The sequence below is a fragment of the Podarcis cretensis genome, assembly GCF_951804945.1.
Source record: "Podarcis cretensis genome assembly, chromosome: 4".
Taxonomy (NCBI): Eukaryota; Metazoa; Chordata; class Lepidosauria; order Squamata; family Lacertidae; genus Podarcis; species Podarcis cretensis.
In genome coordinates, this window is record NC_137173.1 from 24,099,199 (window position 1) to 24,124,783 (window position 25,585).

At 41.1% G+C, this 25,585-nt stretch overlaps 2 protein-coding genes across 8 annotated transcripts in view; one reads left to right on the plus strand and one right to left on the minus strand.

Moving 5' to 3' along the window:
• Positions 1-1,315: 1,315 nt before the first annotated feature.
• MPHOSPH8 (M-phase phosphoprotein 8) lies at positions 1,316-25,401 on the plus strand (the record flags this gene model as incomplete). 6 transcript variants are annotated; one of them, XM_079973499.1, is made up of 15 exons in its annotated part: positions 1,316-1,566; positions 3,542-3,697; positions 5,648-6,778; positions 7,401-7,500; positions 9,029-9,256; positions 10,052-10,177; positions 10,649-10,737; positions 11,320-11,460; positions 12,063-12,149; positions 13,089-13,243; positions 15,136-15,290; positions 16,247-16,374; positions 18,911-18,967; positions 19,876-19,959; positions 25,151-25,401. In XM_079973499.1, exons 1-15 carry the CDS (start codon positions 1,411-1,413, stop codon positions 25,271-25,273), a joined length of 2,916 nt encoding a protein of 971 aa, XP_079829625.1. In that variant the 5' UTR covers positions 1,316-1,410. The 6 variants fall into 6 exon arrangements, with proteins under 6 accessions (XP_079829625.1, XP_079829626.1, XP_079829627.1 ...); XM_079973502.1 differs by lacking the exon at positions 25,151-25,401 and adding an exon at positions 20,558-21,100 and having other exon boundaries at positions 1,318-1,566; XM_079973500.1 differs by lacking the exon at positions 18,911-18,967 and having other exon boundaries at positions 1,317-1,566.
• Positions 20,078-25,585, minus strand: part of PSPC1 (paraspeckle component 1) — a 63,547-nt gene continuing 58,039 nt past the window's right edge. For both annotated transcript variants that reach the window (XM_079973845.1, XM_079973846.1), the window contains one exon: positions 20,078-25,046. The gene's annotated coding sequence lies outside the window, so the exon portion shown is untranslated. The remainder of the gene's footprint in view (positions 25,047-25,585) is intronic.

The window sequence follows — 25,585 nt, forward strand, 5'->3', positions numbered from 1 at the left end:
GTCCAGTGCATAGGTTCCTGTGTTCCCACACTTAAGAAAAGTCATGTGTGTTAGCCATAAATAAGACCCTACAAAGTATAGACACTTTCTCTATAGGTTGATTGTGCAAAATGCAGTATAGTCCAGCGAAGAGATGCAAGACCTTCTTGTGTAAGAATAAAAGATTAAATAAATATGCAGGGAGATGGTTTGGTGGTCAGGTTTGCATCATTCTTTAGGAAAATATGAAGAAATATCGGTGATAACCTTCATTTGAACTAGACTCCTTTCCTTGCTGCTTTTAATTCATAGTGATACCACTGCCTCCATCCCACTAAGACATGGCTGGATGCCATGTTTAATTGTATTAAAAGCCACCCCTACTGGTCCCAATTACTGTATAAAGACTACTTCTCCACAAACACATATTTAGTACCATGGGGGGGAGCCTAATACTAAACCAGAGCAAAAACAAATATAAATGCCATATAAGGCAACAAGATTGTTTTAACAAACACTGGCTTCACCCTGTTTCTCTGGAGGTTCGTTTTTCAACTTCACTCCCACCTTAAGACTCCTACACTGATTCCTCCATCCCACCGGATGTCATTCTGCTACAGCACTGCTCCCTCGGGGGACATCCACCTGGGTTCGGTTTCATTCAAGAGCATCATATATATAATTGTAGAGGGACCCCGAGGGTTATCTAGTCCTACAATGCAGGAACCTTTTTTGCCCTACGTGCGTCTAGAACCCACAACCCTGAGATTTAGGGTCTCACGCTGTATCGACTTAACTACATTACATGCAGACGCATAGGAGCCAAGACCTAGGTGCCGTGGACCCCCAACAATAAAATATTTGAGGGGATCAGGCCCCCACAAAGTTGATGGGCATTCCCATTCAAATAGTGTGTGTTGCACTGCATAATACGATTGATTATGCGGGGCGGGGCTTAGCTGGGCCCCCACAATATTTTATTCATTTAAAAAAAAATTATTAGATTTTCCACAGTGATAACACACACAATATTTTATTCAGGTTGGCACTCCTGTGCAGAAGGGTTCCTTTTTTAAAAAATAAAAAAGTTCAAAAATTGTCCCAGTCGGACAAAACGGGCACGCCGACACCTCATAGAGCTATCGGTTTCCATGGAAACCCCCTCACATCCGCCTCACGGGATGGAAACGGAACACCGAGGGAAGAGTTCCCGCCCCCTTCTCTGACTGGCTGCTTCCCGGAACCTGCCTCGCATTGGCCGTTTCTCCCGAAAGCTGCCCTGATTGGCAGCAGCGGATGGCGCCGTCTGCGGATTGGCGGGCTGCCCTCGCCGCCCGCTAGGCCGCTTTGTTGCCTTTAGCCGTGAGGAGAGGGGAGAGGCGAACGCAGCAGCTTCTCCTCACAGACGCCGCTGGAACGTTCGGCTCCAACATGGCGGCGGCCGTCGTGAGTGGGGCTGAGGAGGAGGAGAAGGCGGCTGCAGGAGGAGAAGGAGCGGGGACTACAGCGGGGGGAGGCGGCGACAGCGACGAAGATGATGAGGACGTCTATGAGGTGGAGAAGATCCTCGACGTGAAAACCGAAGACGTGAGTCCGGAGGGGGGTCGGGCCTTGAGAAGGCAGCGACGGTCTTGGCAGGGCGCTTTCCCTTTGCCTTGCAGCAGGATGCTCTGCCTTGCAGCTGCCGGGCTGTTCCTGTTGACTTTTAGCGCGCAGTTGGGACACAAACTGCCCCGGGATGTGTAGCTGGCACGAAAAGGGCGGGCATTTGATATATGTGGGGTTTTTTTAATCATTTAAAGCATAAACAGCGTCATGGAGAAGTAGGCGCACCAACTTTGTGAGGGTTAGGATGCGCTCAGTTCCCGCCCTTAAAACTGCCCATTCCGTATTAAAACGCCGCCTTCTTTTCGGCGCGGACCTCTTCATCTTCCCCTTTCAAGAGGCCTACACTTCTTCATCGCATCCTTGTTAAATGCCTCGTACCTATTTTCCTCTTTCTGCAGCCCAATGCAAAACAGCTGGTCTGAGAGCCCCCCCCCCCGCAGGTGGCAGTATGTTATATTGGATGCAAATATTGTCTTGTTCTGTTTCCAGAGGTAGTCAGGCCCTGCTTTAAAAAAACAACAACCCTCTTTTGAACACGACGCTTATACTTTTGATCTTCTATCCACATTGGCACTGTAGGAATTGACAGCAATTTTGTGGGTGAGGATTGTGGCAGTTTTACTTGCAGTTTGAGACCCTGTGAAAAATTGGATATTGCCCCTCAAATCCATGGTGCGTGCACACACTCAGCGCCCAACATTTCATCAATGAATGGATACATTCATTGTCCCCACCCCCCACAAAACACATGAGAAACAGAGAGAACTTTAGCCATATATGAACCAGTCAGTGAGCCAGTGCATTCATGGGTGCAGCCAGGGGTGGGAAGCAGCTTCCCCCAATTAAGTAAATAAAAAATACTTAACTGATCAATTGTATCACAGATAACTCTGTTTGCCCCCCCTCCCCCCGCATAAAGCCTGCCCCCCTGAAATAAATCCTGGCTATGCCCCATTATACTGTTAATATCTGCTGAGTGTCAGACTTGCGTTCGACCGAGCTGGAAAAGCTCAACCTCCAGTTGAGTCCTTCAGAATCGCCTCCCACGATGATTAATGACCTGAGCCTCTGATAAGACTCCAGGCATGTTCCCTCATTACACAGAGTATCCAGCAACAGGGAAGGACGAGAAGTTTGAGCTGCATTGCAAAGATTTTTATTCCTAACTACGCAGACAGAAAAGAAATATGCTCTCTCTGAAAGCAGAGAGCAACTGAAACAAAGGAACAGGAAACCAGTAACATCCCATCCGTCTCCTGTCTTCCGTGAGACTTCCAACAGCCTGGAATCTCTGGAATGCAAAACAGAGTCTTGTGACTCCAAGAGCACTGCACAGTGGCAACACACAAAAACCAACACTGAGACCCTACTTGCTTGCACACTGTCTCACCAGAGTGGTACACGTTCTGATTATCTCGCACTTGGAGTGCTGCAATACACTTTACATGGGGCTACCTTTAAGGGTGATTCAGAAATGACAAATAATCCAGAATGTGGCTGCCAGTCGGGTGACTGGGAGCAGCTGCCAGGACCATAGGTGTTCGTGCTGAGCCCTAAATGGCCTTGGCCCTGTATACCTGAAGGGACATGTCCACCCCCATCGTTCATCCCGGACACTGAGGTTCAGTTCTGAGGGCCTTCTGACTGTTCCCTCACTGCGAGAAGTGAAGTTACAGGGAACCGGGCAGAGGGCCTTCTCGGTAGTGGTACCCATCCTGCGGCATGCCCTCCCATCAGATGTCAGAGATGACCAATTACATGACTTTCCAAAGACATCTGAAGGCAAGCTTGTATCAGGAACTTTTTTATGCTTGGTGTTTAGTTGTATTTTTATATTGAGTTGGAAGCCACCCAGAGTGGTTGTCACAACCCAGTCAGATGGACAGGGTATAAATAAGTAGCTGTTGTTGTTCTTACTACGCCATGTGCTTACTAACTTTCTTTGCTTTGTTAGGGTAAAATACTATACAAAGTACGGTGGAAAGGATATTCCCCAGATGATGATACATGGGAACCTGAAGAACATTTAGAAGACTGTAGAGAAGTGCTGCTTGAGTTCCGAAAGAAAATAGTGGATTCTAAGCCTAAACCTGTTAAAAAAGAGATACAGGTATGTTTGATTTCAATTTTTATCTACCACTAAGGAATTTATTTTGTACCCCCCCCCCCATCATAAAGGGCATTACCCTTTTAACTGAAATCGGGCTTTTGGGGGGCTGTGTGGTTTTCTCCCTTCTGTTTTGGTAAAATTCTGCGTAGTGAGATAACTGTTGTCTGTAATTACTGTCTTCAGGGTTAATCAGTTGCCTGCTTAGGATGATTTATTATGATTGAAAATGCACCTATCATTAATATAATCTGCTCCTATTACTTTAGTTGGGAGAAAGCATTTCATTATTTGATGAACTATGGTGGTTCTTTTCCTGTACAGTGGTACCTCTGGTTACAGACACTTCAGGTTACAGACTCTGCTAACCCAGAAATAGTACCTCGGGTTAAGAACTTTGCTTCAGGATGAAAACAGAAATTGCACAGCGGCGACAGCGGGAGGCCCTATTAGCGAAAGTGGTGCTTCAGGTTAAGAACATTTTCAGGTTAAGAACAGACCTCCAGAACGAATTAAGTTCTTAACCTGAGGTACCACTGTAGTGGTTTTTAAAATAGCCTTAGTTTATTATGTGCATATTTGATACCCTTGATGTTTCTACAGACCCCTTTGGTCAGATACTACTTACTGAAAATTCTATCAGCATCTGTTGTGAGGAGGAAGGAATCTTCAAATAGAAATTTTGCTTGTTTGTTACAAAGGAAATTAGTTTGGTCATCTTGATCCTTGTGAAATCTGCACATTTTCACTGTGCTCCAAAGCAATTATTCATTTTAATAAGGAAGAGGGTAGTGCTCATCATTACCTTTTTATTTAAGACTGCAATAATAAAACCACATTTAATAGAGAGTAAATCCACTGAAGTCAATAGGACTTAGTTCTTTTTAGTAACATATTCATTTTTGTTAGCTGAGAATCACACAGATTTTGAACATTTGTTAAATGCGTTTTAGGAGTTACAGTTTTAGACTAAAGAACCATGCATCTTAGTTCTACACAGCTCAGGGTGGCTGGGGTTTCTTGAAACAGGCTCCTTTTAGAGTTACCGTATTTTTCGCCCTATAGGACGCATGAAGGGGAAATGTGTGTGCGTCCTATGGGGCGAATGCAGGCTTCCTCGCTCCCCTCTCGCTCTCCAAGCTTCAGGAAGCTCTGCGCAACCCTAGGGAGCCCGGTGCAAAGTCGCGCCAGGCTCCCGAGAGCTACACAGAGCTGCTTGCAGTCCCGGGCTTCGCGCACCTCTGCGCAGCCCTCGGGAGCCCGGCGCAAAGTTGCCTGCATTCCGAAGCCTGGGGCGCGCTGAAGAGCGCGCCCGGGCTTTGCGCAGCTCTCCGCAGGCCTGGGGAGACTGGGGCGACTTCCCACCGGGCTCCCTAGGCTTGCGGATAGCAGGCTGTTCTCAGGGCTGGGGTCGGGGGAAGCTCGGGCCTGGGAGGGAAATAATTTTTTTTCTTTATTCCCCCCCCCCAAAAAAAAAAACCTAGGTGCATCCTATGGGGGGAGTGCGTCCTATGGGGCGAAAAATATGGTAATGTGTAGTATGCCTCGTCAAAGAGAAAATAGTAAAAAAATGCTACTAGAAGCATCTGAGCCCTTGGCTGTGCCTTCGATGGCCTTTGGATTCTGTCCTCTTGTAGGGCAAGGATGAGCAAGAGGTAGATTGGGATCTACTAGTGGATCTCTGAGTGATAGGCAGTAGATCAGTAACGATTTCTGAACAATAACAGCAGAGTGACTTCCCACTCTGCCCTAAACTATACTGCTGAAATTAAGAAAGTTTGGGGGAGTAACCAGGATTGGACTTTTGTATGAAAGGACCATGAGTTCAGTTCAGTTCTTTTACTCAAAACAAAATCCTTGGAAGCAACAGTCAACTTTAGAGTGCCATTAATCCAGATTTGTCCATTTAATTAGGCACTAGATCACTAAATCAACTTTCCTTCTCTTCTCTAGAAGCTGCCTTTAAATGATGATCTTTTTGAAGCAGATTCTGAAGCAGACAGTGACTGGCAAAGTGATACAAAAGGAGACATGTCTCCAAAGAAGAAAAAGAAAAAATACAAAGAGAAGGAGGACAAAAGCCAAGATGAAATGCAAAAGAAAAAGTCTAAATCAGCAAAAGGTAAAGAAAAACCTGCACTAGAATGTGAGAATTCCTCTGATAGTTTGGCTTCAGATTCAAAACCAAAGAAAAGGACTTCAGATTCAAAGGAAGATACAAAAGATTCCAAAAAGCAGAGGAGAGAAGATCTAAAAGACACCAGTAAAAAAAAGGGAGAAATCAAAGATGGAAAGAAAAAAATGAAAGAGGAGCCTAAAGAGAATAAATCTTTGCAAAAGGGAAAATTCAGTACGCAACAGTTGGATGCTGAATCTAGCATGCTGGAAGATTTATTTTCTGAAGTTGCAGATTTCAAAACTCCAGATTTCGATTCAGACAGCAGTGGGGAGAAACAGAAGACATCTGCTGGGAAAGACCCCTTGGAAGAAGAAAATGTGCCCAGGGTTTCAGCTTGGCAGCTAGACAGTTCAGCAAGCTCAGAGGATAGTTCTGAAGTAAGGGTTAGGAGGAAAAAGAAGAAACACATAAAGTCCGAAGAACTTGAGGACAGTAGAAAAGTGGACAAGAATTTGGAGAGAAAAAATGCACACAAAAAGCAGAAGATGGCAGATAAAGTAAAAGCTGAGGCTGACAATAAGAGGCCAGCTACACCTGCTCCCTTGCAGAAAGGTGTGAAACTGTCTGCTGATGAACGAGGACACAAGTCCACTGATTCAGCAGGGGAAGTAAGCAATAATTCAAAATTGAAAATCAAAGAGACTAAGTCAAGCCCTTCCTATGCCAAGGATGTTTCTCTAAAGTCAGCTGCTGTTGAAAGCAAAGAGAAGAATGTAAATACGAGAGCAGATGAGGAGAAGGTGAAAGAAAGGTCTTTTCAGCATTCCATAGGTGAGAATGTGTTCGAAAAATTCATCCTGGATTCTGAATACAGTAAAGGAGGGAACACAGAGAGCAAGAAGAATATCTTTAAAAGTGAGCCGAATACTGATGACATCCCAAAGGAAAGAAGCACTTTATCTAAGGTAATCTAAAGTGGATAATGCATACTCAAAGGTTTTATAGTTTACTTTGTGCCCTTTTCTGGACATCTTTTTGCCCCTTTCTGCTTTTCTTAATTAACTTTTCTAGGCACTTCAAATCATGTTCAATTCTCTTTAGTGGCTTTAGAGCCAAACTAATGGCTTAAATGCAATTAACATGCAGGTCTTTGGGAACTGAGTGTTTTTTAAGGAAAGGGCATTAATAGTGCTGTGCTGTTTTTGTTGTTTTTTATCTCCAGTATGGCAAACCATTTTTAAAGCTAATGAATCTGTTCAAAAAAGATCAAAGATTCTCACTAAACAGGTCTAAACCCTCAAGTGCACCTAAGAGCAGCTTTTTGGATTGTGGTCATTGCATGAATCCTTAAGCATCTTAAAATACATCTCAATTTTATTTTTAATGACTGCCAACTTTAGGTGGAATAGACTGGCCATTGAGAACATGTTTACTTCTTCTTAGAGTATCTACAAGTTAATATCCAAGCCTTGCTCTTTTTGTTATTAACAAAGCAGAAGGTTAAGTACAAAAGTTTCAAGGTTTCTTAGCTTCTGTTCCCATTAAGCATTTAAGAACCTGCTTTGTATATTTAGTGTTCTTTTCCAGGAAAAAGAAACCAAAAAAAGTGAATCAAAAGAGAAGCTTCTGAAAAGGCTTGTCTCTGAAAAGGAGGAAAAAGGCAAAAAAGATGTGAAGGGATTGAAAAGTAAGTGTGTAATCTCTAAAGTCATTTTAGAACATCAGTGTGATCCACCCAGAGTTATGTACAGTACAGTATGCAATTTGCCGCTGTTAAAGTTATGCTTTATATTGCAACCATGTTCAGTTTAGTTATATTTGGTCCTGAATTATTTCATGCTGATATCTTTCCAGTGTGTAAAATTAAGTTTCATTTTGACAACATTCCATATGCGAAACTAGCGAATTAATTATTTTTGTTATGCAATATTTTCTTACTGCCTTGCCCAGGTAATATTGTACAAATACCTTGATAGTCAGGGGAAATTGATTGTTCCCAACCTTAAATTTCCAAATAATGTATGCAGGCCGGGAGATCTAATCTGAAGACTCTAGCACATTGGTGCTATTATGTTCTAGTCAGTTTAGTAAAACAATGCAGAATATATTTTTGAAACTTGTACGTGTATACTAAAGTAATGTATCATCATAAATAAGCACCAGTACTTGGGTGATATTTTTAAGCTTCATCAAGTTGTTCATAATAAATTTTGAAGGCCTTTCAAAAGCTAAAAAAGTAAAGGTTGTTTTACTTGGAGCAGGCTCATCAAAATTAATGTGCATGACCAAGTTAGGGCCATTGATTTCAGTGGGTCCACTCTGAGTACATCTTAATTGAATGCCACCCAATCTTTTTTCCATAGAACCAGATAATTGTAGAATTGGAACGGTCCCCAAGGGTCATCTAATCTAAGCCCCTGCAATGCAGGAATCTTAACTAAAGCATCCATGACAGATGGCCAACCTCCAATGAAACACAATCCACCACCTTCTGAGGGTGTCCGTTCCACTGTTGAACAGCTCTTACTGTCAGAAAATTCTGCCTGGTGTTTAGTTGGAATCTCCTTTCTTTTAACTTGAATCAATTGTTTCAAATCCTACAGAGGAGGAGAAAACAAACTTGCTCCATATTCCATGTGACATCCCTTGAAATATGGTCTTGAAATATGGCTATCGTATCTCCTCTCAGTCTCCACTTTTGCAGGCTAAACATACCCAACTTCATCAACTGTTCCTCATAAAGCTTGGTTTCCAGACCCTTGATCATCTTGGTTACCCTCCTCTGCATACATTCCAGCTTGTCAATATCCTTCTTAAATTGTGGTGCCCAGAACTGGACACAGTACTCTAGGTGAGGTGTGACTAAGGCAGAATAGAGCGGTACTATTACTTCCCTTTATCTGGACACTATACGTCCGTTGATGCAGCCTAGAATAACATTAGCCTTTTTTGCTGCTGTTTACACATGTTAAGATTGTGGTCTTCTAAGACCCCAAAATCCTTTTCACATGAACTATAAATTAAGCAGTTTCAAAATGTCTTGACTTTGAACAGCTTGAAAATGTATCTAATATCCTTGGAATGTAATTAGAAAGTGACTTTCACTTTTTGATGAAGTAGGTTGTGCTGTGAGATATAAAAAGATTTTGTTTATGGTAGGCTTTATACCCAGTGAAACTGTGCCATTGGCAATGATCTTGCTAACTGTGTTGTAGGTTTGAAAGAGGTCAAGAGTGCACTTGGTGGGTTTAGCATTTCTTCAGAAGAAAATAATGAATACTTGGACAACCGGAAGAGAGAAGAATCGGGGCAGGACTACAGATCTTCAGAGGCATTCAAATCAAAAGACAAACAACCACATAGCAGAAGCACAAGGGATGAGACGGATACCTGGGCTTATATTGCAGCAGAGGGGGACCATGATGTCATTGAGGACAATTCTGGTATGTAGGAAGTGTGAAGTAGAGGACGAAAGATAAAAACAACAACAACATAGATCACTTGAGTTTGAGTTCTTTGCTAAGTACAGGTTCTAGTTATGTCCTCTGGCTTAAAGAACTTGTTTTGAACACTTGAAAAATTCCCACATACTTGGGCCTCAGATGGCTCAGAATTACATACTCTGCTTTACTTCCCTGTCATACCCCGTTTTACATTCTGACAGAGCCCATTCTCCAAAACCAGGTATACTTTGGTCTTTCTATTTCCTGCTGCCGAGACTTCTTAGTCGGAAGCCCCTTTGAATCTCAAAATCTACATCTTGAGCAGTTCAGTATTCCAGGGAATTCCAGTGGTTTCTCCAGTGTTCTCTCATAACTCAAGAGTGGCTAAGGGCAAGACTGCAATTATGAGTTGATGCTTTGGGTCTGATTATGGGATCATCTGCCAAGGAACGTGAACTTGGAATGCAATTGTGATACCATTTCTGCTTGGATAATAAATGATCCACTAAGATGGATCAATGCCCCAGATTGCAAACGTTTATCTTCAGGAGTGCAGATCCATCCAGCAGAGGGTGAGCACCATCTGGGTGAACCCAGGCAGGTTGGGTCAATCTTGGATGAAGCTTCACTTTATTGGCCCTCCAGCCTATAGTTCACTGTGTATTATGGTTCTGTTTGACTTAGAGAAGGATAGATAGAAAGGGTATAAAATGTCTGCAGAGGCTCTGATTTAGTTGGTGATGACAAAGTTGTCTCACTCTCTCCCCCCCCCCCCTAAAAATTCAAACTTCGTAGATGCAAAGCAGCAAACTGTGAATTTGGGCATGGACATGCAGTTAGAGCGGCTGACGCTGGAGGACTTTCAAAAGCATCTTGATGGAGAAGATGAGAATGACTCGGCAGCTGAAGCTATATCACCTGGTCAGTAACAAATGCCTTGCCCTCAAAACTTTTAGATGGCGGATATAACAAAACCCTTGTAAATAACAGAGAGGTGGAGTCAGTGTTTCATGTTCTCTTTAAATGCAATTAATATCAGGAGGCTAAAGAAGCAATGGTATATCCCATTTCATAATCCCTTTTGAGACAACCTCCAGAGTCTCTGTTGGTTCTTTTATTGGAAGGTTCTAATTTTTTGATAATAAGTTGCTAGATTTTAGAAAATTGAACTTACCCTTAGATATTTATATATATATATATATATATATATTGCAGAATTTTTTTTCTGTGTTAAAAATCTTATGTGTCTTATGTTCCTCAACTTTTTATTTGTGGTTGGTGGAGCGTAAATAGTTAGATAAGCTAATAGAGGGATATGTTTGTGTGGAGACAGATAGAGCATCTTCATACCTCTAGTTTTGAAATTGAACTGTTGAACCTATTTACTTTTAGCTCAGCTGCGTGATGCTGTTAAAAATGGACAGTATGCTGTGGTGAAAATGGCACTTAATTCAAATGAAGAATATAATCTTGATCAGGAGGTAAGCTTTTGTTAAATAGATAGTTTAATGATCTCTGTATAAAATACAACAGGAATTTAATCATTTTTCATTTCAGTAGTTCATTTAACTCAACAAATTTCTTGTACATGCAGGTGACACAGTAGTGTTGTATTTAATGTAGATTAAACTACATTGCCTTCTGCAGTCTTTTGGTAACTAATGTAAAAATGAAACCAGAGTCCAAGTGTATGGTTTTTAATGCATGTTTTTGATAAATGTTGTGAGCTACGCTGAAGATACCAATCAAAGAGAAGATTATAAATCTACAGAATAAAATTCTAAAATAAAGTATAAACATTAAAAATAATAACCTGGGGTATGAATTCCATCATCTCAGTAGTCTAATGAAGTATGAAAAAAATTGTCCCTGTTTTCTTTGCTGTAATGATAATAATTTTACTATACCCTGCCCATCTGTGGCTGCCTGAAGAAAAAGCTTAAGCATTGAAGAGGGAACATCAAGCAGCTTTGTGAATTACCTTTTGCTAATGGAACATTTGGTCCTGTTGTATCTTAGAAAAATGTCACCAAAACCCAAACAATAATATACCACTGTTTCAGGATGCTAGTGGAATGACTCTTGTAATGCTCGCTGCTGCAGGAGGTCATGATGACATCATCCGTCTTCTCATCAGGAAAGGAGCAAAAGTTAATTGTAAACAAAAAAATGGAACAACTGCATTGATTCTAGCAGCTGAAAAGGTGAGTTTCTTTTCTGTCTGCCTCTTTCCTTTAAATTGAGGACATTTCTTTAAAAGCTCTTCTCATTTGTTTAATGTTGCTTGTTTGGAATAAGAAATTAAAAGTTGGTCTGTAGCAGGATGATTGGACTGCTGAGGCTTCCAGACTCCAGGATCTACAGTACTTGTTAGTCCCTGTATCTGGTTACTGTTTTAAAGAAACTGATTTTCCAGTGTCTTGTTTGAATTTTCAGGGGATACGCACCCTAAAATTATGAGATTATGTTACAAGTCTGTTGATCAGGCTTCTTGCTGGTTTGGACTGATGGGAATTATATTACAAAACATCTGAAGGATGTTTTTAGAGATGTTTTTAAAATTATCACATTTTTATCTGGAGGCATAGGTATCACTCGATGGCTATCATTGGCACTACAGTTTGCTATAGACAGTCCTGCAGAATAGAACTGGTTTCTGAAAACTTTTATTTAAATATATCTATGCCTATTACAGGACTGCCTTAAGTTAGTTTTTATGGCTCTTCGCTGTACTAAAATTCTCTGCTTTCAACATTCTATCTAGGTTCAGACTATTCATACTTTAACCATTATTTTTTTCTTATAGAACAACCTAACTACTGCAGCCATCCTTCTGGAAGCTGGAGCATATGTAAATTTGCAGCAAAATAATGGTGAAACAGCTTTAATGAAGGTATGCCCTGTTTACCTGTCTTATGAGGAGTAAATTTGAAAATTTTTGTTAAAACTGGATATACTCAACTAAGTTTTACTCAGGATTGACCTATTGACATTGATGGGAACAACTTCATCAGTATTGGGACCTTTTCTTTTTAACTTGTTCATGTCCAGTTCTGGTTGCCTGGCCTCGAATAGAATACTATAGAGCTGGAAAGGGTCCAGAAAAAGGAAACCAAATTGATCAAGGGAATGGAACAATTATCCTTTAAGGAAAGATTGCAGCATTTGGGACCTTAAGTTTAGAGAAAAGGCAAGTAGGAGGCTATAAGACAGAAATTTGTAAAATTCTGCATGACAGGGCGAAAGTGGATAAAGCAGGGTTTCCCAAACTTGTGTCTTAGCTGGTTTTGAACTACAACTCCCATCATCCCTAGCTAGCAGAATCAGTGGTAAGGGATGATGGGAATTGTAGTCCAAAATCAGCTGGAGACCCAAGTTTGGGAAACCCTGAGATAAAGAAAAGTTTTTCTTGCTCTCTTGTAACACTAGGACAAGTGGACGTCCCGTAAAACTGAATTAAGATAAAAGAAAGAATGCATAGTTAAACTGGGAACTTGTTCCCACAGGAGGTAGTGGTGGCCACCAACTTTGATGGCTTCAGAAGAGGATTACACAGATTCATGGAGGGCAAGGCTATCAGCTGTTCTCACTCCACCCCAACCATCTAGAGTGAGGTTGCTTCTCAGTCACATTCTCTCTTCCCCTAAGATTGAGTGAAGGTTGACATAGAACTGGTGCTGTTATTTGGACTGTGTGGTCTCTACCTGAAAGGTCTTTAAAACCTCATAAGGGAATACTTTCTTTTCCTTTCTTTGCATGAGAATTCCTACTCCAGAATACTTCGTAAATAATGGTGTGCCTTTGCTGTTGCTTTCTCCACTTCCACTCGCAGGCTTGCAGGAGAGGGAACTACGATCTTGTGCGTCTCATGATTGAAAGTGGAGCAGACTGCAACATTTCATCAAAGCATCAGACCAGTGCCCTTCATTTTGCCAAACAGTATAATAACTTACAAGTACAAGAACTCCTCACAAGTCACTTGGCTACGTAAGTACTTGCTTGAGAGATGATTCAATTTCCCCAGCGAATCAAGGACTATATTTAAGTTGGTTTTTAAAGAAGGGAAACTGGCAAGTCCTTTAGTATGTTTAAAGTATTTACAGGCTTGCTTTCTGGACAGAATTCTCTCAGGACAGGTTAAAATATTAAAATTCAGAAATACAACAGCTGTATAGAGGTATGGATGGGATGGGAGTCATTCACTCCAAGAAACAACACTGTGTGAAGTTCCAGAAACTGTGCAAAGCGAAGTTTGCTTACAACAGGTGCAAGGTCACTCCAAGAATGTTCTAACATGCGTGGCTTCTGGGCTGGACAGAGAGGTGTTTAGTCTGATCTGAGTTCTCATAGTGTGAAGATGTGCGAGAAGATCTGGCAGCTTTTAGGGCTAGGCCTTGAGCATTTAAGCTGAACCTCCATCAGGGATCTGATAGATGATTGTATAGTTTGCAACTTGAGAACAACAGTAAAAAAAACAACCACCTTCTGTCTGTTCTGAATTGTTTCCTGTGATTTATTTCTACATTCCATCTTAGACTTTGAACTCCTACACACTTGGAAGCTGCATGATACTCTGCTACAAAGGGATCTGGTACTTGGAAGTGTACTAGACCCAAGGGAATAGTAGTTTTGCCTAGAAAATTCGCAGCAGGTTTCAGGGCCTTGCCAAAGGTTCTGGATAAACCCAACAGATACAGCTAATGGAATTTGCTGAAGAATAAAATTTACACTTCAGTTCGAGGAGGTACTATAGCACAGTTATACAAAGGGCCTTACATTTTAATCCATAGGCTCCTCCCAGTCAGGCTGGGGAAGGCTCCTGCTTAAAACCATAGGCATCAACTTATTCAGCTAAGTGGACTCCAAATAAGGCAGTGTTGTACATTTGTAAGCCAAGTTGGCTTATTCATTAGCTAACGTAAGGGTGCAAAGTATGTAGGCTATGGCTGAGGTACTGAACGTCATCAGTATAAGTCAGGTGTGGGGAAGCTTTGTCCCTCCAGATGTTGCTCAACTGCATCTCCCATCAGCCCAGCAAGCATGGACAATAGCTGTGGATGATAGGAGTTGTAGTTCAGCAACAGCTAGTGAGGAAAAGGGCTCCACACACTGGCTATAAAGTGAGATATTTTTTCTCTTTCACTGTTGGTTAGTAGTTTGGAAGATGCTGCCCTGACTAACTATATTTTCCTTTGTTGATGGATTATTTGGGCTTTGCTCTTCCTGTATGAAGTTTTAAAAGCACAATGGAAGTGCATACGCATAATGCCATATTTTAAAATCAAAACACTTTGTAATAAAAATCTGTCCAGAGCTTCTGTATGGCGTTGGATTTACGCTACTCAACTAGAAATGGTTGAGAACAAAATTGTGTCAACTGCTAGTTTGAAGCAGTAGTCAAGGTTTTGTGTTTATAACAGATATGATACTGAAAAAAGGGTAACTATAATTTATTTACATACATTATAATGTCAACATGGGGACGCAGGTGGCGCTGTGGGTTAAAGCCTCAGCGCCTAGGACTTGCCGATCGAAAGGTCGGCGGTTCGAATCCCTGCGGCGGGGTGCGCTCCCGCTGCTCGGTCCCAGCGCCTGCCAACCTAGCAGTTCGAAAGCACCTCCGGGTGCAAGTAGATAAATAGGGACCGCTTACCAGCGGGAAGGTAAACAGCGTTTCCGTGTGCGGCTCTGGCTCGCCAGAGCAGCGATGTCACGCTGGCCACGTGACCCGGAAGTGTCTCCGGACAGCGCTGGCCCCTGGCCTCTTAAGTGAGATGGGCGCACAACCCCAGAGTCTGTCAAGACTGGCCCGTACGGGCAGGGGTACCTTTACCTTTTCTTTTAATGTCAACAGCTTGACTTTGTCTTTCCTTGTTTAGACTCTCGCGAGTGGCAGAAGACACAATCAAGGAATACTTTGAAGCCCGTCTTATTTTGATGGAACCTGTGCTTGATATTGCATGTCATCGGCTTTGTGAGGGACCAGATTATTCTTCAGAGTTCACCTATAAACCCCCGCAGAATGTGCCTGAAGGTTGTATGAGAAGGCATTCTTTCTTCGAACATTGAACTGTGTGTGAGTGAGCGAGAGTCCACCCACCCTCTGGGCAGATCAGAAACAGTCTAAGTTGTGCTTAATAGCAACATTTATGCTTTAATCTCTGGGTAGCTGAAACACTGAGCTTACCTGATTCTTCTGGCAGTAGAGAGATTATGGCCTGAGAGAGAAAAAAGCATATCCAAATATTATAGTAAAATTATTGGAACCAAATGGTAGGGAACAAGAACTAGAGTTGCCAAAATGAAATGCGGCTGCTTTATTTTGTTTGTTCCTTGTCTGGCAATCATGTGCTTTTCAGGATTGGCAATGGAAACAGATACTTAGCATCTCAAAAAAAACCAGTTCAGGATTTGCTGTCCAGAGTACCTCTTTCTGATTTGTAACAGGGATAGTTGTTTTACAAGGGTGGATGGAGGGAATTTGTCCAGCTATTCAATAGATTAAGCCCACAACTTATGCACATTTAATATGTGCACATTAAGATTTACACACTTGGAAGGGGAATTAAAAGGGGATAGGTGTCCAGTAAAAAAGACTTTGACAGTCCCACCCACCGTTGTACTATATGTTTTGACTGTACGTGATTTTGGCTTTAGGTGCGATCCACAAAACATAACCCCTGCGTAAATTGAGGGCTTAGTATAAGAACAATGTAATCCAGGATGTGTCACCAGTTTATCCTCTTCCATGAGGATTTTTTGAGTCTCTGTCTTTCTCCAAACTTTTATTAGGTATTACAGATTCTTTGAGTCATCTGATCAGTTTTGATCAGACTGTTGGTATTTAAGTATGTTACCCACAGTTAAGTAAAAATCTCAGGCTTTTCAAACATTTGCTTGTTGAGACAGATTTTAAGCATTTCCTCACGGAAGTGGCAATTCATCGTTTGTATTGTATTCTTTTAATGCATGGTTGTTTCTTTTACACAGGTTCTGGCATTCTTTTATTTATTTTCCATGCAAACTTCTGCGGTAAACTTGTTGCTGCTCGGCTCTGTGGACCATGCGGTGTACAAGCTGTGGTTCTGAATGATAAATTCCAGTTCCCTGTCTTTTTGGTAAATGTTTCATGTTCTTCACTGACCATATAACAATTATTCAGAAATATAAAGTTGGGTAGCCATGTGTCATGGATGCTTCAGTTGAGATTCCGGCATTGTAGAAGGTTGGACTAGGTAACCCTTGGGATCACTTCCAACTCTGTGATTCTGTTATTTATACCAGACATATTTGCTTATAAAAATATATCTATATATATCAACCATTTGTATACTTCTTAATCACGGTTGTTTCTAACAAGTGTACAGGTGACTCAATACAGTAAGAGTAAAATGAATTAAATCCATTAAATTAAAGAGTTTTAAACTAAAGGCTGATGGCTGGCATGATAGCTTTTGAGGGTATCAGAAAATTCTGAAAGCCCCATCATTCCTTATTAATGTTATTGTTCAGGTAAATCTTTAGACCTTGGATATAAGCCTGTTCTCCAGAGTTTCATACTTTGTGATGTCAAACAGAATGTGTCAGCGCACCTTAAATGCTGTTTTAGTATTGCTTACTGGTTTAATAAGCACTTTTAGCTCAGCAAAATGCCTTGGAAAATTTTCAAACCTGAGAGGTATCAGTTGGGGGTATAGATAATGTTGACCCTCTTACTTGTAACGTCCTGGCTCTGTATTCCTACCAATGTTGCCTGCAGTTTTTGGCTGGCCTTGCTGGGCAGTATAGCCTCAACCCCCACCCCAGTGTAAGCCCTGCAGGCCTCTCCTGAGGAAAAATATGAGAGGAAGTGTGCCAGCTTTGGCCCTGCTGCATAAAGGGCACCCCAAGCGCCTTTCCACAAGGAACTCTCTCCCTACTTCATGACAGCCTTTGCTTAATAGGGAAATAGCCTTTGGTTTTTTTATACCAGTTGGTGCATCCTGAAATCTTTTTGCACCTAGCAGCTATTAATAGAAGTTGCCTAACATTTCCTGTATTAAGACAACTTCAAATAGTAAGATTTTTGTGTTTCAACATCATTCCCAGCTTTTTGTCCACCTCCCCCAAATTTTGATTTGCATATAGACGAATTATTCTGGAGAACTTTAAAGCTTGCTTACTACCAGTGTGATGTAGTGGTTAAAGCAGCGGACTCGTAATCTGGTGAACCAGGTTCGCATCTCTGCGCCTCCACATGCAGCTGCTGGGTGACCTTGGGCTAGTCACACTTCTCTGAAGTCTCTCAGCCCCACTCACCTCACAGAGTGTTTGTTGTGGGGGGAGGAAGGGAAAGGGGAATGTTAGCCGCTTTGAGACTCCTTTGGGTAGTGATAAAGCGGGATATCAAATCCAAACTCTTCTTCTTCTACTTGGTAACATATTAGTTGGCCCTAATAAAAGTTGGCTTACTATACACTTTGGATTTTTTCCCCAAGGGACTAGTAGGATTACCTATGATTTTATGTAAAAAGGGAGCTTAACTTTCATATATAGCATCAAGTAAACATTTCCCTAATGCTAGCTTATCAAATGGGAGGGAAATAGCAAGCTCTGGAACATTTCCGTACTTCTTAAGAGTTCTGTTAACAACAGAGTTCCCCATTTAGTTTTTTTTTCTGGTTTTGAAAGCACAAGCAAATTCAAATTAAATGGGGTTCAGATTTTCTTTCTACTTCATCCTAGGCACTTTGGGCACAGCTCTTAGTTGACCCTGTTGCTTACCCCAATAAGTGTATTTTGAAGTAGGGGAAAATCTGCGGATCTAAGCAGAGTCCACGGTGGTGGTTTTTAAAGCTGTATTTACTTCGAATATCAGATGGTGAGGTGGGCAGCAGACATCTGCAACTGCTTTGCAAGTGACATGTTGCAGGAAGATAAAAATCATCTCTCTTCCTAGGACCCTGTTGTGTGCCAGTGTGGTTTAGTGGTTAGTACTGCACTAATGGGACGCGGGTGGCGATGTGGGTTAAACCACAGAGCCTAGGACTTGCCGATCAGAAGGTCGGCGGTTCGAATCCCTGCAACGAGGTGAGCTCCCGTTGCTCGGTCCCTGCTCCTGCCAACCTAGCAGCTCGAAAGCACGTCAAAGTGCAAGTAGCTAAATAGGTACCGCTCCAGCGGGAAGGTAAATGGCGTTTCCGTGCGCTGCTCTGGTTCGCCAGAAGCGGCTTAGTCATGCTGGCCACATGACCTGGAAGCTGTCTGCGGACAAACGTCGGCTCCCTCGGCCAATAAAGCGAAATGAGCGCCGCAACCCCAAAGTTGGTCACGACTGGACCTAATGGTCAGGGGTCCCTTTACCTTTACCTATTGCACTAATGAGACCGTGATTCAGAGCCCCACTCAGCTGTGAAGCTTGCTTTGAGTCAGGCACAGTATCTCGGCATAAGCTACCTCACAGCATTGATGTGTGGATAAAATGGAGGTGGAGAACCATTTGTGCCATCTTGCGCTCCTTGGAGGAAAGGCGGGCTATAAGTACTGTAATAATAGTAATAGTAAATAAGAATGAGCAGGATGTGGAGGTCTTGCTCCCTTCTGCCCTATAGCTCAATACCTAGAGTAGCCAAGTTACCCGTTGCCTCCTTCTCATCCTCTCACCCTCCCTCCCAGCCCCACAGAGCTTTTCATCCTTCGTGGAATGAGCATTTCTCTTCGCGGATGTTCCAGGTGAGTGGCTAGGCTAATTAATATTACTCTGGCATTGGTGCCAATTCTGCCCAGCCTCACACCCTCCCTGTTCTGGGCTCCTTTAATGTGAGCAGCTACAAAGACAACCCTTCGCTAAGTCCCCTGCCAGTGTCTGCCCAACAGAATTGGCAGGGCTATAGACGAGCTCCACCTCTCTTCACAGGGACTTACGAAAGGAAGCCTTTAAGCTCATCTCCACCCACGTTAAGAATTCCAGGGATCAAAACCAGTTAAGAACGCAACAGCTCTGTTGAACCAGACCAAAGCTTCACCTCATCTAGCATCCTATTCCCACTGTGGCAAGATGCCTCAGAGAGCAGCTTATAAATAAGGCATGAAGGCAGTAGCCCTCTTCCTGTTGCTTCCCAGCTACCCGCAAGGGGTAGCATACTATCCCTGAGCTTTTATATAGCTGTTATGACTAAGAGCTAGCAATGGGTCTATCATTGTAGCTTGTTAAAGCCTAAGTCTGTAAGAACATGGTGAGACCCGGACCCATCTTCAGATGTCTCTCACACTGCCACCCCTGCCATCTGTCTCTGAAAACTTCCGTGTGCTCTCCATCGTGCCAGAACTCCCAGACATGGCATTAGAGTTTGTTATAAAATTCAATGCGAGGCTGCTTGGGGGAACAAGCAGGGAGGGAAACATACAAGAATGTGATGTTGCTGCAGCAACAGCAGCGTTCTTCTTTGTTTCCCATTAAACTTATGGCCACCATTGGGTCTTTGCTCAGCTTAAGTCACACACACACACATACACACTTCAAAAAGGGGTTGCAGTTGAAAAGTTGATGGTTCTCTTGCAGCTTTTCTAGCTAACCAGGAGCATAATATTGTGACGTGGGCAAAGAATAATTTGCTCTTTTCTTTCTTTTTTATTTTTAGGACAGTCACTTCATTTACTCCTTCAGTCCTATTCCAGGCCTTAACAAACTCTTCATACGATTGGTGGAAGCTCCTACTGCCAAGGTGAGAAATGCAAGTCCAGGTGCATGTACACCAACTCACATTCAGTAGAGCTAAGGAAATAAATCAGCTTAAGTTAGTCATCACCAACGAGTTCAGTTAATCTACTCAGTTCGTGAAGTGGTTGGAAACAATGCGGATATGTTTATTAATTAAATGTGTACCCTGCCCTGCATCCAAAGATCACTGGACGGTTCACAAAAATAAAAAACAGACAAAAGGCATAATAAAACAACAATACATAATATCTTCCTTTACTAAATTATCAAACTAGTCTGTATTTTAAAATATTTTTTAAAATAATTTTAAAATACCTGCTTTTTCACCCTGACAGGGTCCCCAAAGTGTATTGTGGTTACAAAATGCAAGACTGTGTGATGAAGTAGTTTTCATAGGGCCCTCAGACTAGGAGTTGCTTCATCCATCAGAACGTTTTAATATACCTGTGTTCATTGTGCAAAATAACTAAACCCATACTTTAATTACTGTTGAGAGTGAAGCTAGCAGGGCTTTGAGAACATGCATGTACTTGTGAGTATGTCATCCATGCCTTTTCAGCATTTAACTGGATGGATAGTCAATGGCATTTTTTCCCTTACAGGTGAAGCTGCTGATAGGTGCATACAGAGTGCAGCTGCCATAAGCTAATGAACTTCATGCTGTTGATGCAGTTATTTTCTTGGAAGTATTTGTTTACTTCTTCCTTTTTGACTGATCAAGCAGCTTGGGAACTCCTGGTGCAGTCAGGACTCTGACAATTGGTTCAATCCGTTTCTTTTTTACCTGGCCTCCATTTTACATGTGAATTCTTGAGCAGGTTAGCAGCCATGTGCTGCTTAAGTGGACAAGATGGTTTTATTTTGTTTGTATATAGGTATTTGTGCCAATGATTGTAATTCTACGTTTCAAAGTCAGACAGCATATTTCAGCATTTGCACAGTGTGAAGTGGTGCAAAACCCTTAGAATGATGAAGACCTTTTTAAAAGTCTGGTTCTTGATTGTAGATGCTAAATTTTGTCCTACTTCAGTGTTTGTATTTAAATTAACGCTTTTTTAAAGCAGGCAGAGCTATATTTGCTATTGCAGTTTAAATACAGGAATATAGATAGGCTTTTGCCTTAATAAAAGACTGGTGGTAACTAAGATATTGTGGCTTATCAATGGCGGTGGTTGTGGTTAAGCCTGAATAAAAAACCCCTGTAATTGTACTTCTTTGCATAACTAAACTTTTAACAGATACTTTCAAATTGTTTTTTTTAAGGCAGACCATATTTATAGACTTATATTATCTCCTCACTCCCTAAAGGATTCATCTAGTGTCCTAATAAATGGACACAATTTTATTGGCTAGCAGCATTTCTGTACTAATGAAATGTAAGCTGTATGAATTATAAAACTTCATATTGAAACTCTTCCTATTGTGTATCAAGAAGTGTCAGTGAACATGCAGAAAAATTATAGGAAGTACTGCAACTTTTAAATGAGAAATGAAATTTGTGTGAAATATGTAAGTCCCAAAAGGCAGCTTCAATCTGGTATATGTTGTGGAACATAAAACTTGAGCTTTCCCATATTTGTTCAAAGCATTACTATCTATAAATACTTTGTCCAAAGGAAATTCCAGTTGTTAACACCTTTGATAGTACTTATGTGAGTGTCTCACATTGGTGGTTACCTAACTTCCCCCTATCATTTGAAAATTGCTGAAGCTCCTGGTGGGCCACTTGATTGATTTGTCTACATGTTGTAATAATTGTAAAGTGCTGCACTTTCTACTTTGGGTCCTTTTTGGCTGGAGAACGATCTTGATTACCACCAGGGCATGATCTGTGTTGCATTTGCATTGTGATACGAATGCAGTTCAGTGTGGATGAACTTTCTGCACAAAGCAGAAAGTGTAGCCTCAAATCAAAACTGCTAGAACGACCATACCTGAACTTTGAGCGCTTCTGATTCCCTCAAACAAGCTCTACTGAACTGCCCCAGAGGCATTTATGAAACAGGTGGGAAAGTAAGTATATTCAGTAGGTATATCATCCCAGCTGGATATTGATTACTATAAACAAAGCAGTAGTACTTTTTTGCAGTAGTACTTTTTTTGAAACAACAAATTCATTTGTTCCATTCATATAGACTGATAAGATATATTGTCCCCAAATAACTTACCAGAATAGAGAAAAACAGCAGTGAGTATGGGGAAATAAGGTAAAAACAGGCCAGTTTTGTTTGAAAGCAGTTAATGAGAACATTCCGTAATGTTCTGGATACTGGATTTTTTTTAGGTAAATGAGCAGATCAATATGGTACATGGAGTCAAATAGTTTCCGCTCAAATTTCCATGAAGCATTCTTCAAACTGAAAGTTGAATGACATTTTTCAGCTTTATCCAGCCTGTTAAGAACAAAAAACAACAACCCCAAACGTTTGTACAATCATCTCTAGCAAGATAGGTATTTGCAAAACTTTTGGTGCAATGAATTTTGATACCTCTATGGTACCTCTAGCTGGCCAGGGCACAGCCTGACTCCCTCCTTTGGCAATCCTCACAGAACTTTTAGCCCAATGGTTGCCATTAATTTGATTGGAATTAATTTTATAATGAAATGATTTTAGAATGTTTTATCGTTTTACTGTTGTTAGCTACTCTGAGCCCGGCTTTGGCTGGGGAGGGCGGGATATAAATAAAATTTATTATTATTATTATGGCCTTCTTTCATACCCCTGCTGAACTTTACACATTCTTGCCCCCACCCCAACCCCCAGTATCTGCTTTTTAAATGTACACACACAAACTTCAACCATTTCCAATCATATCAAAGTAGGGGGTTAAGTACTTATTTATTTAGAAGTGCAACAATGTTACCCGTGTAAATAGCTGAAACTACTCAACTAAGTATCCAGAAATATCTAAAGTTTATAAATTCAGCAAAAATAAAAATTTACAGTTTAAAGCTTTATTAGCTTTATTGTCTTTAAATACAGAAATGTTAAACAGGTTCAATCTTCTAGAATCGTAAGAGTTCCAGGGTGGGTCCCAAGGGTCATCTGGTCCAACCTCCTTCAATGCAGGAATCTCAGCTAAAGCATCCATGACAGATGGCCATCCAACCTCTGCTCAAAAACCTCCAAGGAAGGAGAGTCCACAACCACAATAAAATCAAGATAAAAATTACAACTCCATTTTAAAACTGTGGTTCCCAATTGGTGGTCTGCAGCGCCCCCCCCCCCCCATCTGTGGCACCATTCACATAACAAAAAACTACCATAAAGGTATCAAAATTTTCAAAAGTAAGGGGTCCATGGCTTTAAAAAACAGAGTCTACAGTACTTAGCTAATTGTGAACCACTGCTTTAAAACACAAGATTTAAAATACAAAACAAATTTTAAAGACTACACACCATGTATTTGTTCATAACTCAAGTGAATACATAATGTGGTGCCAGACTGGTGACTGGGAGCAGCCGCTAGGATCACACAACACCAGTCCTAAAAGACCTACATTGGCTCCCAGGATTTCTGAGAACAATTCATTTTTTTAAAAAATAATAATATTTATTAAATTTTATATAACCAATAAAAAACATACATAATAACATAATATTTTCCATTATCCACATTTCATTCTCAACTTTGGACTTCCTCACATCTCTTGTTCCTGCTTTCTAAACATAAATTTTACCAGCAAATTATTAACTTGATTTAATTCATATAATATAATTTTCCAATATTTAATGTCTCAAATTTTGGGGTGTAACATACTCTTATTGAAGCTTAATCATAAAATATTACTTATCCCAAATTTATCTTTTCATCTTCCAATTGAATTTAAATTTATATTCTTTATAACTAGTTTGTTGAAGCCATGTTTTTGCTAATCTTACATCTTTCTTAACAATCATACAATTTACAATATTTTTGTAGATAGTCCTTAAATTTCTTCCAGTCTTCCTCCACCAGTTCTTCTCCCAGGTCTCGGATTCTGCCCGTCATCTCCGCCAGTTCCATATAGTCTATCAGTTGCATCTGCCATTCTTCCAGCGTGGGTAATTCTTGAGTTTTCCAGCTTTTAGCGATGAGTATCCTTGCTGCTGTTGTAGCGTACATAAAAAAGGTTCGATCCTTCTTTTGCACACCCTGACCAACAATGCCCAAGAGAAAGGCCTCTGGTTTCTTAAGGAAGGTATACTTAAATACCTTTTTCAGTTCATTATAAATCATTTCCCAGAAAACCTTCACTCTAGGGCAAGTCCACCAGAGGTGAAAGAATGTTCCTTCAGCATCTTTACACTTCCAACATTTATTATCAGACACATGGTATATCTTTGCAAGCTTGACTGGGGTCATGTACCATGGATTTCTGAGAACAATTCAAAGTGTTGGTGCTGACCTTTAAAGACCTAAACAGCCCTGTATACCTGAAGGAGCATCTCCACCTCCATCGTCCAGCCCAGACACTGAGATCCAGCTCAGGAGGCCTTCTGGTGGTTCCCTCACTGCGAGAAGGGATGCTACAGAGAACCAGACACAGGACCTTCTTGGCAGTGGTGCCCACCCAAGGGAACACCCTCCCATCAGATGTCAAACAGATAAACATCTACAAAACTTTATGAAGGCAGTCCTGTAATGGGAAGTTTTTAATGTTTGATATTTTCTGTGCTTTTATTATGTTGGAAACCGCTCAGAATGCATTATTATTATTATTATTATTATTATTATTATTATTATTATTTATTGGTTTCATTTTAAATCTGTTAACAGTCTTACAATTTTTTCATCATATAGCACTCATGCTTGCACTATTAAGTCATGAGTTACATGGAATCCACACAGCACTTGTTATTCTATAAAGAAGAGCGATGACTGGCAGGTTCTATATCACAAGCACCCATTTACTGTCCAAGCACACCAGAAAGAATACCCACACTCTAAATTTAAATGTCATTCTTGTTTTATCTCTGGCAGCTTTAAGCTACTTACCCTCCTCAAATAATTCCTTCTTTTGTATTCCCGACTACCTCTGGTACAGTAGTTGATTGCCTGCAACTCCACATAGTATAACTGTCCCAAAATATACCTTGCGTACATTCACTAGGAAACAAGAAAAACACAAATCAATAGCACGTCTTCATACCGATTGAAATACAGAGCCTAGAAACAGTGGGTTGACTTCAATTGTGGTTTTTCCTTTGCAGCAACCACAAGAGTCTAGATACAGAATTTTGGTTGTGTTCCATTATTCCATTCTGCTATGGATCAGCCTTTGGGAAGGAAAATTACAGGCAAAACAACAAAACTGGGGACCCCAATTTGCATAAGCAGAAGTGCTTTCTGTTCTAACTATGGCAAAACCATCACTGGATACAACCCAGAACTGCAAATTACATGACAGCAGATCTGTTTTACATATGATAAATTCACGGTAATAAACTTGAAGTTTGCCAAACAGCAACATCAAGAACATTCATGTTTCTTCAAGCAGCCACACCATCCCCTGAAAGAAGTCATAGAACACCCAAAGTTCATAGGTCCATATTGAGATCAATGTGCATCTGCCCCTCTCAGAGCAGTTTCTACAGGCCCACAGCTCATCACAGCATAATCCAACAGGTAAAAATTCATTACCCATT